This window comes from Panicum hallii, chromosome 9 (genome assembly GCF_002211085.1).
Source record: "Panicum hallii strain FIL2 chromosome 9, PHallii_v3.1, whole genome shotgun sequence".
Lineage (NCBI taxonomy): Eukaryota > Viridiplantae > Streptophyta > Magnoliopsida > Poales > Poaceae > Panicum > Panicum hallii.
The window spans coordinates 11,467,170-11,485,881 of NC_038050.1; the positions used below are offsets into that span (position 1 = coordinate 11,467,170).

The window sequence follows — 18,712 nt, forward strand, 5'->3', positions numbered from 1 at the left end:
CTTGAAACATCGGAGGATGAATCTTCGTTGGTCAGCTCGCCGCACTTAGTGCTTATACAGTATGTTCATCTAATCGTCTATTTACCAATGCAATAGATTTGCCATAGATAGATTTTAATCCTAGCTCCGCCACTGGTGCAGTCGTACTTCCAACGCCACGGGCGCGCACGACTGGCGTTGCCGTGGGCAACGAGGCACTCACGCGGGCACCGGTGCAGCTCGGAATGGTTGCGTACGTGCGCGTGTCCACTGCCAACTCCCTCGCCGCGCTCGCAGGCCACCTCGTTCCCGCCGGCGGCAAGGACGGCGAGGTAGAACCGACAGCCCCACGCGGTCGGTTGGCCATTGCCCTATCCGGTGAAGCCCGCGCTGGCGGAGGCAATAAGGTACAATACGAGCCGGTGGCCCTACGGATGCTGCCCAGACCAGAGCGCGAGCGCTGTCCTCGAAGGAAGCGGCGAAGGCGTTCCCCCCATCCTCGGCCGACGAGCTCGACCACGTTCTAGAGGTGCGACAGATGTGGGCCTCCGGTCTCCAGCCCATGTCTCCACCATGGGCTGGAGCGGCATCCAACTCCTGCATGGGCGCCTGGCTGACAAGGACGACCGATTTGTCGCCCGATCTGGGCCGCTTGATGCCGATCCAACGGCTAGAAAGGCACAAGGGTGACCGTGAGTGGGACGCCGCCTTGGCTCGCCGGAGAGTTGCCGCGCGCTCGGGATTTGGTCGCCTACCTCTCCGCGAACATCCTGAGGTCGTACAGCATGGGGGAAGCACATGCCGCAGGCGTGCAGGAACTTATCGCACCGGCACAGCAGTCCGCCATCGACGACGATGTGCCCGACCAGGTACGCCGTGTCCTCGGTGCCGTTCGACGTGACCAGCGCGCCGCTGGGCATGGCGGCGCGGGCGTGTGCCCTGATGCTCGCGCAAACCCGCTGCGGGTCGGGCAGGCCAGCACCGGCGCCCAGGTGGAACCGCCACACGCTTCCGCGCAGGGCCAGCTCGCCGTTGCCGCTGGGCGTGATCAATTTAGGAAGCAGCAGGACCTTCAATCCTATTATCTTGAAATTGCTCATGATAAATTCACTGGTTCTCATTGCCTCCTCCACCTTAAAGTGTGCTCTCTAACATCAACTGTGATTCTCTTCCTCTTAATAAAATACTGCTTAGGCACGGTCGCTAAAAAAAAACATCAACCATGATGATGGATGCTGTCATCATTCACATGTCGTGCTCAAGCTGCGATAAGGACGGCGAGGTAGACCCGACGGCCCCGCGGTCCGTTGGCCACTGCCCTGTCCGGTGAAGCCCGTGCTGGCGGCAGCAACGAGGTACGGTACGAGCCGGCGGCCCTACGGACGCTTGCCCAGACCAGAGCATGGGAGGGCTGTCCTCGAAGGAAGCAGCGACGGCGCGGCGTTCCCCACATCGTCGGCCGACGAGCCCGCGGGTGTGCTCAACCACATTCCAGCGGCGCGACGGAGGCGGACCTGCAGGGCCTCCGGCCTCCGCCATGGCGCTAGGGCGGCATCCAGCTCTCGCTCGGCGCGGCTGCGCCTCCCTGACAAGGACGACCGAGCCCTCACCCGATCTGGGCCGCACGAAGCCAATCCAACGGCTAGAAGGGTACCAGGGGTGGGACGGTATTTGAAATACTATCCAGCCCGGTCGGTATTTCGAGTACTACTCCCCGGTCGTCCCCGCAGACGCCGCCTTGGCTCGCTGGAGAGCCACCGTGCGCCCGGGATTCAGTCGCCTCCTTCTCCACGAGCACCCTGAGGCCGTACAGCGCTGGCGCGGCAGGCCGCCATCGTCGGTGATGTGCCCGACCAGGTACGCTGCGTCCTCGGCGCCGTCCGATGCGACCAGCGCGCCGCGGGGGCATGGCGTGCGCTCTGATGCCCGCGCGCACCCGCTGCGGGTCTGTACCTAGCGCATATCTATACTGCATGTTTGGTTCCTCACAGTGACTTGATAGGTAAACTTGGTGCTAAATCGTCTAGCAGAACCTAGTCACAGGACTGTTCTGAAACCGAGAAGATTGACTTGCTATAACTTGGATGATCTGACTTGGGCGATGAGCTCTCTTCTCAAAATCTTTCCTGAAGCAGACTTTGGTACACTCTCCACAAACGTAACCTTCCTCAGCCTCTTGTAGTATGTGACCTGAAATGTAGTTCACGAAAATATCATCACAACGTTAGAAGGGTCATATTCAGTTGATGTGGGGGTACACGACAACCAGTTGATGGAGGGTAAAGAACATCGTCCATTCAGGAATTACAAATGTTTCATTCTAGTGGAAGAGATGCTGTAATATTTTTATAGGGTTAAAACTACTTGCTGGTCAGAATTAAGCCTAGGCTTCTAGCCAACCTCACCTGCTTCTCGATAAATTTCTGGACATCAAATTCAGACAGTGAACTCTTAGGCGATCGTACAACGTAGGCAATGGGAACTTCCCCTGCTTCAAGATCAGGATACCTTGGCAAAAAGGAGACTTCCAAAATAAGAGACAAGGAAACAACACAATTGAAGTTTTTTTTATCCTTAAGCAGCTATAAACACTAGAATCTAAGATTTTTAGTTTACGGGATGACAACAGCATCAAGAATTTCTGCATGAGACAGGAGCAATCCTTCTAGCTCAGCAGGAGCAATCTGCCAGTAAATAAAGAAAGATACAAACTTCCTTAAATGATAAAAGTAATATGTTACAAAATATATAAGAAGTTTCACTGAAGGTACTTTGACTGTTTGACCAAATGTACCTCATACAGTTATTTTTTTATAATTAAAAATGCGATAGCTTCTCAAGTTGTTCGTTTATTATTACAACCTTTTTTTATCTTATTCAACTTGTCTTGAGCTTACCATGCATGATTTTGCTATTTTTTATAAAACTTCTCTTTAGGCCATGGTTCTACTAAAAGAGTCAGCCTACCGACAATCCGTTTCACTTGAATTAAATTTCCATCAGTTACAAATATTCCTAAAGTAGTACTGCCCTGTTTGTTTCCAGAAGGATGTCATATGCTCATATATATGTAATCAAACTCCTGATACTTTCACAACTAGAATAAAGATATATTGTTTAGATCTTTTGTTAATACCGAGCTATCCATGTAGATCAAGTGTGGATGTTTCTATGGTGTATGATATTTCAACAATGCTTACAACAAGCACACGGCATTAGTACAACAGACATAAGTAGAAGAATGGGCCGAAATTCGGTATAAGGAAATTTTAATTTTCCCTCACATGATTATACAAAAGGACTTGCTAATACTGAAAAGTAGTTTCAGAAAAAAAAGTGAATTTCTTTACCTGGAAGCCTTTGTACTTAATCAGCTCTTTAAGCCTGTCGACAACATAAAGTTGGCCTCTTTCATCAAAGTATCCAAGGTCACCAGTATGCAACCACCTTTGCTTGATTGTGAATTCAAAGTATCCTATAAATAATATGCTCAAACAAGTGAGGAGAGATTCTGACCGGGCGCACTAGTACAGAAGTGGTTGATCTTTGATATTAGTCCCGGTTGCCGTTGGGTCCGGGACTGATGAAGGCTTTAGTCCCGGATCCAACGGCTAGGGAGCGGTGGGGAGTTTTAGTCCTGATTGGAGCCACCAACCGGAACTAAAAGTCACCCTTTAATCTCGGTTGGCAAAGTCCTAAGCATTTAGTTCCGGGTGGTAACACTATTTAGGACTAAAGGATAATCCTCTAGTCCCGGTCGGTGGCTCTAACCGGACTAAAGATCCTTCACGGGTTAGTTTAAAAGTAAGATATTATATTTAAAGTTACATGTGCTGTGTAGGTGGGGTGGTAAAAAAGTTGTACGCGAGGTAAGGAGTCTTAGGTTCAAGTCCTAGACGCGGAGTAAGCTTTTTACCTTGCCACGGACCTTTAGTCCTGATGTAAAAATCAGGACTAATAATCAGGATCTTTAGTCCCGAATTCGTTGTCCTGGTTACAAAACCGAGACTACTAGCCGATTGTGTACTAGTGCGTTTAGCCTGTTCTGGGCCGGCGAACAACAATGTAGATACAATAGCTTACGACAGTGAAGTTATAGGTAAAGCATCTTGATATAAAAGCTACCTGACTTGTCCTTTTTAAATATGCCAACTACTAGCCGTTGATAAATCGTGTTTGACAAAAAGTCATTGATAAAAAACAGTACTAACAGTTGCGGCAGTTACATATTGTAATATCAAATGAGAGAGCTTGGTAATGTGTAGTCGATCGAGATTTTTTTTTGATATCTTTAGTGAATAAAGCTCCTCTCTGATCATAAAATGCATAGAGAACACTTTAAAGCAAAACACCACGATTTGAGTTTACCTCTCATTATGTTTGGTCCACGAAGACAGATCTCTCCTAGTTGATTCGGAGGCAGATGCTTCATTGTCTTCACATCGACAATCTTTGCTTCAACTCCAATGACAAGAGCTCCAGTTGAACCAAACTGAAGGGCACGCCCTTTTTGTGGGTACTCCAGCGATATGATCCCACAGGTTTCAGTCATACCATAACCCTGCAAGAGGTAGCATCATGAATCACCCATGACACAAAAGTATAGCATTTATGCCATGAAAAAAATCCTTTTCTAGCTTAGGCTCTAAACCGTCTTACTGTTACAAGAGTATGAAACACTGCCGGTGTACTAATACAAAGTTTAAAATTTAAGAATTTTGCTAAATTTAAAACTGCACAGCACAGTTCCAGATGCCCGCTCACCTGGATAATTTCGGCATCGGGGAATTTGTCGGCCACGACCTCCATCACGTCATTGCCGAGCGGCGCGGCGCCGGAGCCGATGCACCTGAGCGAGCTGAGGTCGTACCTGCCGCCGCTCCCGTGCTTTGCGAGCGCGATCATCACCGGCGGCGCGCAGAAGAGGTAGGTGACGCGGTGGCGCTCCACGGCGGCCAGCACGGCGTCCAGGTCAAACCGAGCCATCACGACCACGGTGTTGCCGCGCTGCAGCTGCCCAAGCGTGACCACGGACATGCCAAAGATGTGGAACATGGGCAGGAAGCAGAGGAGCACGTTCCGCCCCTCGCCGAGCTGGTCCTGGTCCGACGTCACCATCGTCGCCGCCGCGATGAAGTTGCGGTGCGTGAGTACGACGCCCTTGCTCTCCCCCGTCGTGCCCGACGAGTAGAACAGCGCCGCAGTGTCGCTCTGCCGCGTCGGAGGGCGGCGGTACTCCGTCTCCTGCACCCCGGCGACGAGGTCCGAGTAGAGGGTGACGTTAGGCAGGGAGGCGCCGTCGCCGTCCAGGAGGATGGTGGGGAGGCGGAGGTCTACGATCTTGGGCAGGAGGTCGGAGACGGTGACGACGAGCTTGGCGCGGGCGTCGGCGGCCTGCTTGGCGATCTCCCGCGGGTTGTAGAGCGGGTTGGCCGTGGTGGCGACGGCGCCGAGCGCGGTGACGGCGAGGAAGCAGACCGGGTAGAGGATGCAGTTGGGCGCGAGGAGGAGCACGGCGTCGCCGCGGCGGACGCGCGCGCGGGACGAGAGCGCGGTGGCCGCGACGAGTACCGCGGAGCGGAGGGCCCCGAAGGTGAGCGCTCGGCCCGTCGCGGCGTCCACGAGCGCGAGCGCGGAGGGGCACGCGGCGGCGCGGTGGAGGACGAGGTCGGTTATGGAGAGCTCCGGATCGGCGGCGATGGGCGCCACCGGGCGCGGCGAGCGGTAGACGCCGTCGGGGCCGTAGCCGGCGGCCGGCGACGCCGTGCCCGCCATGGTTGCCTGCTGCGACCGAGTTGCTTTGCTCACGTCGCGTGGATCGCTGGTGTAGTGCGAGAAGAGAGAGTGTGGCTGTGTGGGAATGGAGCTCTGGTTTGCCTTCCTTCCTCTCCTGATCTTTCGGGTCGGCCGTGTGACGCTGCCGTCATACGACTATGTAGCGAGCATATGCTCGTGCTGGTCAGAATAGGACAGCGAGACCTACGGTCTATTCTATGCAATTTGGCAACTAACTTTGTCTTATGTATTTTATTTGTGAGAAGTACAATAAGATAGTAACATTATTGTTAAATAATGATTTCTGTTCCCTCCATTGTAAATTGCAGTATATTCTAACTTTATGCGAGTTAAACTGCTCTAATTCTTCAAAAAAAACTAATTAGATGTTGTAAATATTTGTGGTTGTTCCTATAAACCTAGTCAAGTTAAAGAAGTTTAACTTTGGATAGATCTAAAGCGAACTATAATTTGGAATAGAGAGAGTATATATTAGTGCACTCTTATTATTCTAAAAGTTTTTTTTGGATATAACGAAATGGTATTGATAGTTGAAGTTCATTTGGCCCTGTCTTCTATTGTGCATGTATTTGGCCCTTTCTTCTACCATAATATGTGTTATCTTGTTCTTCAAATTTGGCTAAGCCCTATTTCTATTTCATAGCAATGAAAAGAACCTTCTGCAATGTATTATGTATTCTCTTATCTTTATACTTTCTCCATTTCAAAATATAATTTATTTTAGCGTTGTTCTAAGTCAAACTTCTTTAACTTTGATAGAAACTTACAAAAAAAACTCAACATCCACAAGATCAAATTAGTCTTTAATTAAGGAGGGGGTACATCTTTTTTAAGGAAAAAAGTCCAATATGAAAGTTTTTGCTCTCATAATTGTTGAGAAAAGTTATGCGAGTGTATCTGTATTTGCTTCTCATAATTGCATGAGTACAAATAAGTAAGATTCTAGAACTCTTTGTATTGGCCATGTTTGGCATATGTAGGAATTCTGTAAGAGTTGCATACAATAAAAGAACTTTCAGAATTTGACTTGACTAAATGTTGATTTCGGTACGCGCAACTGGGCATTCAACTCTCTTAACAAATACTACCATTAAAAATAAACGTCCTACAACCATTTCAAAAATGCTTCTTCATACTAAAGTAATAAGACATGTCTAGGTTCCATATTGAATTCTTCTATATGATTTAATATATATAATATATTTCCTCTTGAAAGAAATGGTCAAGTATAAAATTAGTAGGAGGATAGGTTCAATGGTAGAGATAATAGCATGTTAAGATGCGAGTTGTCTCAGTGTCCACATCTGATCAATATCAAGATGAGAGCCACTATATCAAGTAGTTGGGAGGTTACATTTCAAGTCTTAGTTTTTGGGATTTTATCCCTTACCTTATCCTCTCTTCGTTTTGTGGGTTACCCTGTGATTTTATCCTGCATGGTTCCTTTTTCACAGACGACAACAACCGTAGTCATCATGTTTTCATCCTCTCATTGCCTAACACCTCCATACCAACTGCTCTTGCAACGGCCAGTGAGAAAGAATGAAAGACACATCTTCCTGACTTCACGATTAAATATTACTCCCTTCACTTCAAATTATAGGTAATTTTTGCTATGCACCTAAAAATACATTATGTTTATATACACAATAAAAATTAATATCTAAGAAAAGCCAAAACAACATATAATTTAAAATCATGGGAGTGCATGCAAAGCGCATTGTAGAGATCATAAACTTGATCAAACCAGGGGGACGCAGTGCAGCATGTCAATTTTCCACTGCATAAGAAAGTGTCACCACAGTAAAAAGATGAAGCTGGGTTGCAATTTACCAAAGATGAGCCTTCAAAACATAGTTCTGCACAAAAACAAGATTGTGCAGGCAGTAGTAAGAACATATCCAGGTGGTATTTCACCATTTGCATTGAATAGTCCACATGGTCAGCAACTAGCCAATCAGGTCTCCAATCTCCTACAGATGCAAGTCCCTAACCTGTGAGGAGCGCAGCTACTAGTGCATATTTTGATTCCGTCGAGTTCGATTAATACTCCTGATATGATTGGTTAAGGTAAAATGGGACCTCTCAGCAAATGCAGAAGAAACAGCCAGCCAGGCCAAGCCAGATATGGCTGTACAAATTGTTTGGCTTTGGTAACTGTAAAATTGAAATGAGCAATTGAGCAAGAAACTGGAGTTAAACCTGAGTAAGCAGCAAGCATGAGAGCATGTTCAGTATATAAAAACAAGGACACTCATTTATTTTACCTGATGAGCACTACCATACCATATCATCAAGGGAAACACCATAACACCATGCAGGAAATGTTACTATGGGAACAATTAGGAGTGAGCATCTGATAAATGAATGGGCTCAAACATATAAACAGTAGGACACGCAGCAAACATACAGAGGAAAATTTGAGTAACCTTCTGTTATTTGCAAAAACAAGAGCATAATTTTTTTCCATCTCAAAAAAGGAAGAACATATAATGTACACACCATGTATAGAAAAATTGAAACACTCAAATCCTGCTTTTTCCCCCTGCAATTCATGTTTCACAGAATTTCCAATATTCATACCCAGTGCAAAAAGCTCCCACATAAGATGGGGTTTGGGAAAAGGATTTTCAGGCACCCTTACTTGCTTATTTTGCGAGGCTAATCCGAAACCAGGACCACTCGGACCTCCAGTGGCCTATGCATCAAGATAATTGTAAGGGGCATAACCTTTACTTATTCAAAAATGGCAGAAGCAGACTGAGAATTGATAGAATGAGGACAGAATTTCAATGGTCGAAAGAATAGGCATTCATATGGCAATAACAAAAGGTTTCGAGACATGGAACATTGGAAAAGGTAAAAAAATCAGCTGGTCCAAGTTCATTGTAAGCAGCTAAACTTTTTGCAGAACAGGAGAATAAAAACAGAAGATATGCAGCGCCACGTTACATATATGATGAATCATCATCCCATTCAAAAGAGTACCATAGGTCCAATTCTAATATAAAGTAGTTGTGCATGCCAGCTTAGCAGTAATGAAAAAAGAGTTACATCTGATCATAGAATAAGGTCAAACCTACAATGATATGATATGCTCTGACACTAGTATCCTGGAAATGGAGATAAAGCTTAATAAAAAAAAACCATCTCCTATGAATTTTTAGCAATAAAACATTCTCAGTATGAAGTAACAAATATATGCCATCTGGACTGAAAAATGCATCCAGATGTCACCAGGAAGTTAGACAACAGGCTAACGATGGGACCTGTTTTTACGATTAGAACTTCAGCTTTTGCTTCACATTCTCATCCTTGCATCGCCGCTGATCAGCAATCATTGACTCGAAAACATCCAGGAGATCATCCAATCCCTTTGAATCCTCTCCCAGTTTCCTCATGGCAACAACTATGCTCTCAATAGTAGACAAGCACCCAACCCTTGGCTCGTGCCTCACCTCACTATACAAGCTAACCCTATCTGACTCCAGCTTCACATGTGGCAGCAGTTGTAACCATGGATTCTCATGGTACATCCTTTGTGCCTTTGCCCAAGTGCCATCCAACACAATTAAATGCTGTACCTGACAACCTGAAGCATTGATGCTGATTGCCCGCTGGCATGGAAATAGTAGAGCTGATTTTGGCGGTATGGTGATTGAGAATTCCTCAAACTCTGTTACGTAACCAGTGAGTTTACATTTCTTCTTTTGTACCTTTGTCACGACAAAACCATTTGAGACAGCTGCTTCACCAAGCGGGCCTCTTGATAACCATCTGATTTTTGGTTTCACACCACGCTCAATATCGATCCTTAGTTCCTTGTCTGTGAATGCAATAGTGCACTTATCCATGCTTTTCCTGGTCCAATCTTGCCCCATATCAGCACCGACTTCAATTTTTTCTACACCTATACCATTGCAATCATTGAACATCCTATGAACTTCTGAACCATTTGCTACTACAGGATGACACAAATTACCATTTACCTTATATGTCGCCCCCACCCCACTTTGACGATTGGTTTCACCATTAACAGAGTCAACAACAGAGTTCCCTATCTGGTTTGCTGCAGAGCTAGGCCTTTCAAGATCTGCAGGTTGTCCATCACTCTTCATCTTCGCGAATCCAAAACTGCCAACACCATTGTGGGCACAATCAGGAGAATCAACCTCTCCTACAAAATCACAGAAGATCCCGTCATGGACGTCCCCAAGATTCAAACTGTCACTTGTGCCACCAAAATCGACGTCTTCCACACCCAAATCACCAGAGGGGTTCAACCATGGCTCCTCAAAATCGCAGCTCGCACCAACTTCTCCATCTGATTTCCCACAAGTCCCATCACGAGGAAATGCAAGATTTCCGGAACGGGCGGTTACAGGACCGCCTCCAGGACCCAACGCCGTGGCGCCGCCGGCTTCGAGCGTGGTGAGGATGAAGTGGGCGCGGTGGTTGACGTCGGTGACCTGGGCGACGGCGAGGTTGCGGAGGCCGAGGCGCGCGACGCGGGTGGAGTTGAGCGGGTGGTGGGCCTCCATCGCGTGCTGCAGCACAGTGACGCCGACGGCGGTGTCCACCGGCGGGGAGCGGAGGCGGCCGCAGAGGCAGAGGCGGAGGGGCTTCGTGCAGACGCCGCACATGGGACGGCGCTGGCCGGGCTCCCGCCGAGGCGCGTCACTCTGGCTCGCCGCCGCCATGGGTGGGCTCAAGGGGTCAGGGGGCGGCCGCCCGGGTGAGGAAAGGTATCGGCGGTTTGTAAGTTTGGCCAAGTTTAGGGTTTTGGAGGATGAAAGATATTTGGGGATGTGTTTGGGTTGGATTTGGACGGGAAATGGAAGATTTCAAAAGCAAGTTCAAATTTGTATGATTTGACTCGCCTAAAAATGAAAGGTACTTTCAGTTTTATTATTTAATATGTAAAAGATTATAAATGAAATAGATAACGCTCGTGAACATCTCACAACTTTGTCTGTCTATATACTTGAACAAATGCGCCGGATGATTATGGTAAAATCAAATCTATTAGTTGGAGCGAAGCATCATTCTAAAATAACATATATTTTTATCATAATTTATTTTTTTTAGGAAAAAGAGATTTTGCATTGTACTATGATTTGGTGGTAGTAAAGATGAACACATCGTAATAGCTTTTTCATAATCATTATGTATAACTTTTAATGTGTTTTAGAAGTGAGTTTTTCAGTAAAAAGAGTGTACCATAGTCCTTTTTAAATGATATATTTGCTTGACATAAACTATTAAAATTACACTCCAAGCGGCTATTTCACCATTACATACCCTTTTACCTAACCCAAGTCATATTTTTGCCTATATGGCTCATGCCAGATGGCTCTCTTCTCATTGAACTTCTCATATCCTTCTTGTTATGCTCAATTTGTTTTCCATCTTGATTCATACTATTGTGCTTAGCATGTGTTTAGTATGAGAGTTGAAGCAAATTGCGATGATTTAATTCCAAATTTAGTAGTGTTCGGTTGGAGGGACATTTGTTGGAATGGAAAAAAAAAAGAATACACCGTTCATGAGAGTACTTTATATTTTTCCTGACATAGTTGATATATGTGTGTAAAAGTAAAAGAAGTACCGTTCTTCTAAACAAAAGGTCTCATGCCCTCTGATCTCTGATCTAATATCTATAAACAAGAACCGTCAGATATCTAATTCTCAGTTGAGTTAGAAGAAAATCTAATCCTAATTTGGAATGCAAGAATTATGTTACATTTATGTACAAGGTATTAATTTGTTATGATATTTTCATGAAACTCGTATGGAATGGCAGCAAGGTTGGGAACCAAACTCGGAAAAGAAAAATCAATAATATCCCCTAGCAGTAGCATGTGAACGTTGGATATATATATTTTTTAATTTGGCTAGTGCCGTGCTGCTGTGGCGAGCGAGTGGTGGGCACACTTTTCTGGTCGCCTACCCGCAGTAAATGACCAGACTGCCCCTCCGGCTCTGCTCCACCCGCTCCTTCGCCGCAAGCCCGCGGGCCGCCACGCGCGCACCCAACCGGTCTCCGACGACTTCCTCCTCCTCCCTCCCTTCCCACTCACCTCGCCCCCGGAGAAAACAAACCAAAAGAAGAAAGCCTCGCCGCGAGATCTGGGAGAGGAGAGGAGAGGCCCCGAAGATGCACGACTTCTGCTTCACGATCCCCTACGGGTTCGCCGTGCTGGCCGGCGGCGTGCTGGGCTACCTCCGCCGCGGCAGCACCGCCTCCCTGGCGGGGGGCGCCGGCGCCGGCGCGCTCCTCCTCCTCGCGGGGTTCGTCAGCCTCAAGGCCTTCGAGAAGCGGCGCAACTCCTACCTCGCCCTCGCGCTCGAGACCCGTACGCCCCGCCCCCGCTTCACTCCCGGCTGCGCATTTTGATTTGCTTATTACGTTTCTTGATTTGTGCGATCGTTTCCTCGGAGAGTAAAGGCAATTACTTGATTCGTAACAACTGGGTGGCGGATGTCTAGCTTAATTGTCGTGGAGGGGCGGCCGTTAGGGGGTTTATGCGATGCTGAATCGTCGTGATGTGCGGTTTCTTTGTTGAAATCGGCAACTAATAAATTTTGTTGACGGTAGGGTGTAGTGGTTTGGTTTGTTTGAGTATAGAAATTCTCTGGGTTTCCGACTTGCTCGATATTTTTGGGAACGTCTAATGGGATACGAATTTCAGAGTTCTAAGCAGTTGCAAATGCTCGCGGATCCCGTGTCTGTTGCTTTGAAAATAAATATGAGGAATGCACATAACTGTCCTTGTGCCGACAGTTCGAATACCATGCGGTGGTCTCAGGGATCCCAGCAAAGTTGTTTCCCTGTGCTGGTGTCTCACTAGTACACCTGTTGGGAAGGGACAAACACAAGGAATTTTTTTTTGATGTTTCGTTTGTTAGTGCATCGCCTGTCCTGTGTGTTTGCCTGAAGCGCCCCGTGATCCTCTATGATCTGATTGGAATGCAGCTCCTTTTTTTCCCCTTGGGAGAGATGTTCTTTACTGGTACTGTTTGAGAACCCAGTGGGTGATTCCACCTCCACCTCCAATAGTTCCGTGGCCTTTTAGTGTGGCTTGTATTGCTCATCGTCAGAGCCCCTTGCGTGTTGCCTCATTTGGGACATGAGGACACTAGTTTGCTGCAACATCAGCAGTTTCTTCATAGCTACAAAAACTCCTTGGGCTCCAATCGTAGCAACACACTAGGGGCTTTTTTTTGTCCACCTTATTTTATTGGGTTTTACCAGGTGTGTGCTCAGGACTGATAGGAGTAAGTTTGCTTAAAATGCTGCATTGCCTTATACTTCGGTAGGTTATGCCATGTCAATGCCAGCTTAATGGTCATTTGGTTCCTCTTGTCACTTTTTGTGGCAAATCAATTGCTATTGGCATGATATCAGTTCTATTAGCATATCAAATCAGCCTCTAAATTTCTGAACCTGGTTGTTTCCCAGAGATGTGGTGAGATACTAATATTCACTTATTACTGGTAGATAGAGTAGAAAATCATCCATGCTGAGATACTATTTTTTTAGCTCAAAGTTTGTCACAGCTGATTAATGGCCTCATGAGCATTCATACAGTTTTGTTCCAATCTGAAACATGAAGCAAAATATTCTTGCCTTTTGTGGTATGAACAGGGTTAGGTCCATACATGTACTTTTATAGTAGTAGACACAATCCAACACCAGGCAACCTGCATGATCCTTTCCTGCATGCCTAGGTATTAGGACTGTTTGGAATTTTGCAGGAACTCATAGGGCCTTCATGTCTATCATGAGTACAGTTACACTTGCAAGTTTTTGAAATTGGACCTTATCTGTCCCAAAGTCCACAGCCGATTACATCTACTTTGAAAAAGTGTTGTTTCAGTTTTAGATACTTTTGCCTACTCTGCATTTAGCAGATTTCCATTTCTATCTTAAGTTCAACAAATTAATAACTTAATTGGCTTTCAGTCCTAGAACTAGAAGTACACCTACTATCTCGAGAGAACAGTGGGAACTGTCCCTCCTATGGCTGACTTTCCAGTCCCAATTGTTTCAGCACACTAACAACACCTCACAACCTCTATATACTAAATTTTCAAGAATGTCAACAGATTCATGCTCACATTCATGACACCATTTTGATCTTGAGTTCCTAACTATTCCCTTAGAAAATTCTATTGGAGAATTCAGTTCTTCCTTTTTTGCAATTTAGTGATTGATTCCAAGAAATTGCCACAATCTTTTCTTGTAATCTTGAGTCTTGAAAACCTTGAAGAATTTCTTATTGTAATGGGGGTTTCCAAAATCCTAATCCACGGTGGAATCCTCGGCAGCAAACAGTTATTGCCTATGGATTCCTGTATAGGATCATCCACATCTTTAAAGTTTAATCTCAATTAAAGCCTCGAGGCTCACAAGAGAGGCACATCATTAGATTATTGCCCATTCTGTGTCGGATTCAATGAGGATTAAAGCATTGACTGCAACATGGCTACCTTAGCACCACAGCTTCGATTATATATCTTGCTAGCTCCAAATGTTTTGCGCATATTCTGTATTTGAATGATTGTCAGTTCTTGTTATATAACATGATAACTTTTGTTAGAAACCATAATAAGGTATTGCTTTCCACACAAACTGTTGTTTGTGGTAGAGACTGTACATACCTCAAAAAGCATTGTGCCCTTTAGACTAAATATCATTTGCTGACTGCAAAATAGACAAATGAGATACCTTTCTGCTTCTGCGTGCAAATTGCTTTGTCGCTTATCGATCTGTACTAACTGTGCAACTTTGTTGATACCAAACAGTTTGTGCATTCGCCTTGACCTACGTTATGGGGCAGAGATACCTAGAAACTTCAAAGATAATGCCAGCTGGTGTTGTTGCTGGTCTCAGGTAATGTCAGCCTCTACACTTCGGATGCCACACTGGATTTTTACACATTTCCATTTGTTTCCTCCTGCAAATAGAAAGTAGCTTCACCGAGCTAATACGTATAGTCTTTTTTCTTGCAGCGCCGTGATGTCCGCATTCTATCTATTCAAGATTGCAACTGGTGGCAACCACATCCCACCGAAGAAAGAGTAAACCAATGTTTTAACTTGTAATATATGTTTGATTGAACTCAGATCACGATCGATCATGTTGTCTAATTGCACCGTAACTTCAGGACTAGTGATGCTCTCCATTTGTAATTCTGTTAGAATGTACCACGGATCTCTGAACTTTGTACAAGAAATAAAAATTAAAGATGTGATTCACAGAAGCGAATGTGATGTTACTGAGGCAGGCGCTAGTGATCATGGTGACTGCTTGCCTGTGGTATGTGTAGAAGCTGTTGTTGGGGGGTCGGGGCCATGACCCGACGGATCTATCTTCACCCTTGCCTTGTGCTGCTCATAAACACGAGTCAGCGGAGCGAGAAGAGCCCTTTCAGATATAAGCAATCCATGTTACAACTTACAAGCAAGAGGCAGCAGTGTGCAGCTGGAAGAACACTTGTTCATTCAGCCATGGAACCGGGATGGCTGGTACTGACGAGTTGTATTGATAACATTGTTGAGGATGAAATTTGCCCAGTCAGCCATGGAAGTGACTTCCGACTTGGGACCGTATGCACACAGAATCACTCGCAATCATAGTAGCAATTCACAATTTACAAACACACGACCTGATCCTGAATGGGGATCGATCGATGGCGCTAGCTGCTTGACTACCTCAGCCTGACCGGCTGACCCCCATCGCCCAGGCCCTGAGCATGAGCAGGCCGTGCGCGACCATGCCGCAGAGGAAGCCCAGCGCGGCGCTGGAGCCCACGAGCGACACGGCGGTGCAGAGCAGCATGACGAACGCCTCCGCCTTGGAGGACATGTCCCTGGCCGCGACGGCGAGCTCGACGCCGGCGAAGAGCAGCAGCACGCCGAGGAGCCCCACGGGGAACTCCACCAGCACGCGCAGCATGGAGCCGCCCAGGGCCAGCCCCAGCGCCAGCTTCAGCGCGCCCAGCGCCGCCACGCACCCGCCGCTGCGCCCGCCGAACTTGTACTGCCCCGCCAGCCCGCCCGCGCCGTGGCAGCACGGCATGGCGCCGAACCAGCACCCCACCAGGTTCATGGCGCCCATCGTCACCGACACTGACGTGGCCGATGCCTCCTTCTCCGGGAACAGGTCGCGCGTCAGCTTGCACACCGCCACCACGGAGTTGAGCACCGACAGCGGGATCTGCGGCACGGCGCCCTTGAGGAAGCCCTGCTTCCACGCCTCCCGCGGGATGCGCACCACGCGCATCCGCGACGGGCCCGCGCGCAGCTCCCGTACCGCCGCCGGGTGACGCGCCACGGCGAACGCCACGCCCACCACGAACACGATCACCGCGGACGGTATCGCCGGCGCCGCGCCCCTGATCATTGAGCGCCAGCGGCCTTCCGTCTCTTCTTCTTGGCGCCCTTCTTCTTGGGTGTCTCTGTCTCCTCCTTGGCCATGGCCTTGATCTTGTTCGGTCCTGTTGCTGTTTCTGCTCCTCTCGGATCCCGCGCCGTTGACGAGGAGGATGAAGCAGATGGCTGCGATGGCCAGGATGAGGCCGTCAAGGCCGGTCCAGGGGCGGCGGCCCGTGGACTTGCCCTTGCCGAGATCCTGCTCGTAGCGGATGTACTTGACCGCCACCATGGCGAAGTTGAGCCCCTGCGCGAGCTGGATGCCGCGCACGACGGGGAGCGGGACGAACCAGTAGACGAGCTGCATGAGCCGCGTGACGCCGAGGAAGAGGACGAATGCGGCGGTGAGGATGCCGGCGGCCATGACCTCGGGGATGCCGAACGAGGGGTCCGAGAGCGCGGTGGCGGCGATGGCCTTCATGGGCTGCACGGGCATGGGCACGCCGTAGATGAGGCCGGTGACGGCGTTGTAGGCGCCGGTGAAGATGAGGGTGGTGCCGAGGTCGAGGTGGCGCGCCAGCGCCAGCGACAGCACGATGGGGATGTAGGTGCCCAGGTCGCCCATGGCGCCGTTGAGCTCCGGCCACACCGACCGGAACGCCAGGTTGTCCCGCGCGCGCGCGAGCAGGGACCTTGGCCCCCTCGGCTCCTTGCCGGCGACCGCCGCTTCCGGGTCAGGGTTCACGGTGGTGGCCATGGCTCGATCGATCTCGCCTCTGATCACCGGGTGAGAAGAAATTATGGCGCCGCCGCAGGATTTATAGGAGGTGGTTTGTTGAGCTCGTCTTGATCGACATGCCGGCTTTGCTCGCCTCACCTCGGTTCGCTTTCACGCACTCAGTTCATATTCATTTTCCTTTAGGATACGGATCATTTTTTTTTGTTTTCGATCTTTGATGCGTATACCTTTTTTCCCCGATTTTTTTGTTTGCATCGTCGTGACTAGGAGTACGACGCACTGCGATCAGTTGTGTAGGGATTATATTTGCTTCATGTTTACACCAAAAGTCAAAGCCTGATGGCATGGTTATCCGTCAGAATCGGTGCTCTGTTCGTATGCACATTCACCCACGTCACTGATTCTGATAAAAAAAACCTGCCGTTTAAATATTTCTTTTTTCTTTCTGAAACAATGAAGAAGAAATTAACTAACATGAGAACAAAAAGGAAAAACGACGGATCGATTCGGTTGAACAAATAATCATGATGGTTACATGGAAGTGAGAAGAGGTGAAGCTAAGGCACCTGATCCATGTTCTGTTCTGACATCACCATGTTCCATTTTAGTGATCGGACTTCAGCCACCTGGGATTTGTTGTTGCTGTCGGTAGCTAGGATTTCCCATACGATTTTTTGAAGCAGACAGAGAAGATAGTACGGATCAAATAAACACATTCAGCTCAGCTGCAAACAAGGGCAAGAACAATAAAAAGCTAATAAACACGCTAATGCACTAGCTCTTTCTTGGTGGTGTGGAGTGTAGGAGACAATCTATCCATCTGGATTTCTCTTTGTCGGATACGTCCACCTAAAGAAAAATCTGAGGATATGTACTACCATCAGTGAGAACAGAAGATTATTTTTTTCCTTTTTCCTTTTTGGTTGCAGTGCAGGCATGGAGACGGCAATTTATTACCCCTAAAGAAAACTATGCTGCATTGTTTCCGGAAAGGAGGGTAGAAGTTAACAATATTTTTTCTCGAACACGTACGAGATCTGCGTAAGAAATTAAAAATGTTATCCTCCCAACGCAGCGCGTATACAATTTGATTGGCACTGTCAAGTTAACAAACAACAGAAGACAAGAATGCTTACATACAAAAAAAAAAGAACAGATCGAAGACATGAATTTATCCGGTGTAGGTGTTCCCTTACCTCACCTCATCTCAGTTGACAGCATCCTTCACGGAATATGCGCTTTATTTTATACTGCTAGAGCACAGGTTGACTAACAAGAGTAGTATGTATATATGCAAGGAAGGCACTGACTGCGTGTTATTTTTCCCCTTCTTTTTCCCAAAACATAAAGACAATTGTTTTGTTTGTTTCGCGATTGGTGTGATCTGCAAGATATATGACATCCAGGGGCAATTGGTGTATACAAGGCGACACTTGGCTAGCAATTTCTATTTTAAATACAACAATTCGAATGAAATCAATTGAATATTATAAAAGTGCTTTGTCTTGACGATCGTTGCAGCATCCATCCGGCATACCCAATCTGTGCAATTCTTCTTCAGCAGTTAAAAACTGAAGAATGATCGGCTAATTAGATGTGTAGTGTGGCAACCAGAGAAGAGAAGAGGTGAGAGTAGTGTGGAAGTGGTTCCTCTGCATCAGGGACTCGTCCCACTCGCAAGGCTCTGCATTTTTTGTTTTTTTTTTTTTTGAAACGACAAGGCGCTGCATTCGATCAGGACTATACGGCAGTGGGCATCGTTCGATAGGAAGTTGTTCCTTTTTCGGTTACTGCAGGTCTGAGTAGTCCCTCACCAAAAGG

The 18,712-nt window shown here is 47.3% G+C and overlaps 4 protein-coding genes across 5 annotated transcripts; 1 reads left to right on the forward strand and 3 right to left on the reverse strand.

Moving 5' to 3' along the window:
• Window positions 1-1,974: 1,974 nt before the first annotated feature.
• LOC112876699 (4-coumarate--CoA ligase-like 1) lies at window positions 1,975-5,851 on the reverse strand. 2 transcript variants are annotated; one of them, XM_025940868.1, is made up of 6 exons: window positions 4,744-5,851; window positions 4,348-4,540; window positions 3,330-3,454; window positions 2,596-2,663; window positions 2,385-2,487; window positions 1,975-2,169 (listed from the first exon to the last, which is right to left on the reverse strand). In XM_025940868.1, the coding sequence occupies exons 1-6, from the start codon at window positions 5,752-5,754 to the stop codon at window positions 2,053-2,055; spliced, it is 1,617 nt and encodes a 538-aa protein (XP_025796653.1). In that variant the 5' UTR covers window positions 5,755-5,851; the 3' UTR covers window positions 1,975-2,052. The 2 variants fall into 2 exon arrangements, 1 of the variants encoding a protein (XP_025796653.1); XR_003225359.1 differs by lacking the exon at window positions 2,596-2,663 and having other exon boundaries at window positions 2,131-2,169.
• Window positions 5,852-8,635: 2,784 nt separating this feature from the next.
• Window positions 8,636-10,531, reverse strand: LOC112873744. The gene is made up of 2 exons (XM_025936790.1): window positions 10,037-10,531; window positions 8,636-9,952 (listed from the first exon to the last, which is right to left on the reverse strand). The coding sequence occupies exons 1-2, from the start codon at window positions 10,473-10,475 to the stop codon at window positions 9,057-9,059; spliced, it is 1,335 nt and encodes a 444-aa protein (XP_025792575.1). The 5' UTR covers window positions 10,476-10,531; the 3' UTR covers window positions 8,636-9,056.
• Window positions 10,532-11,746: 1,215 nt separating this feature from the next.
• Window positions 11,747-15,041, forward strand: LOC112877631 (protein FATTY ACID EXPORT 5-like). Its single transcript, XM_025941979.1, has 3 exons — window positions 11,747-12,131; window positions 14,584-14,671; window positions 14,791-15,041. The coding sequence occupies exons 1-3, from the start codon at window positions 11,933-11,935 to the stop codon at window positions 14,861-14,863; spliced, it is 360 nt and encodes a 119-aa protein (XP_025797764.1). The 5' UTR covers window positions 11,747-11,932; the 3' UTR covers window positions 14,864-15,041.
• A 222-nt stretch (window positions 15,042-15,263) lies between these two features.
• Window positions 15,264-17,037, reverse strand: LOC112877630 (molybdate transporter 1). The gene has a single exon (XM_025941977.1). It carries the CDS (start codon window positions 16,907-16,909, stop codon window positions 15,494-15,496), a length of 1,416 nt encoding a protein of 471 aa, XP_025797762.1. The 5' UTR covers window positions 16,910-17,037; the 3' UTR covers window positions 15,264-15,493.
• Window positions 17,038-18,712: the final 1,675 nt, after the last annotated feature.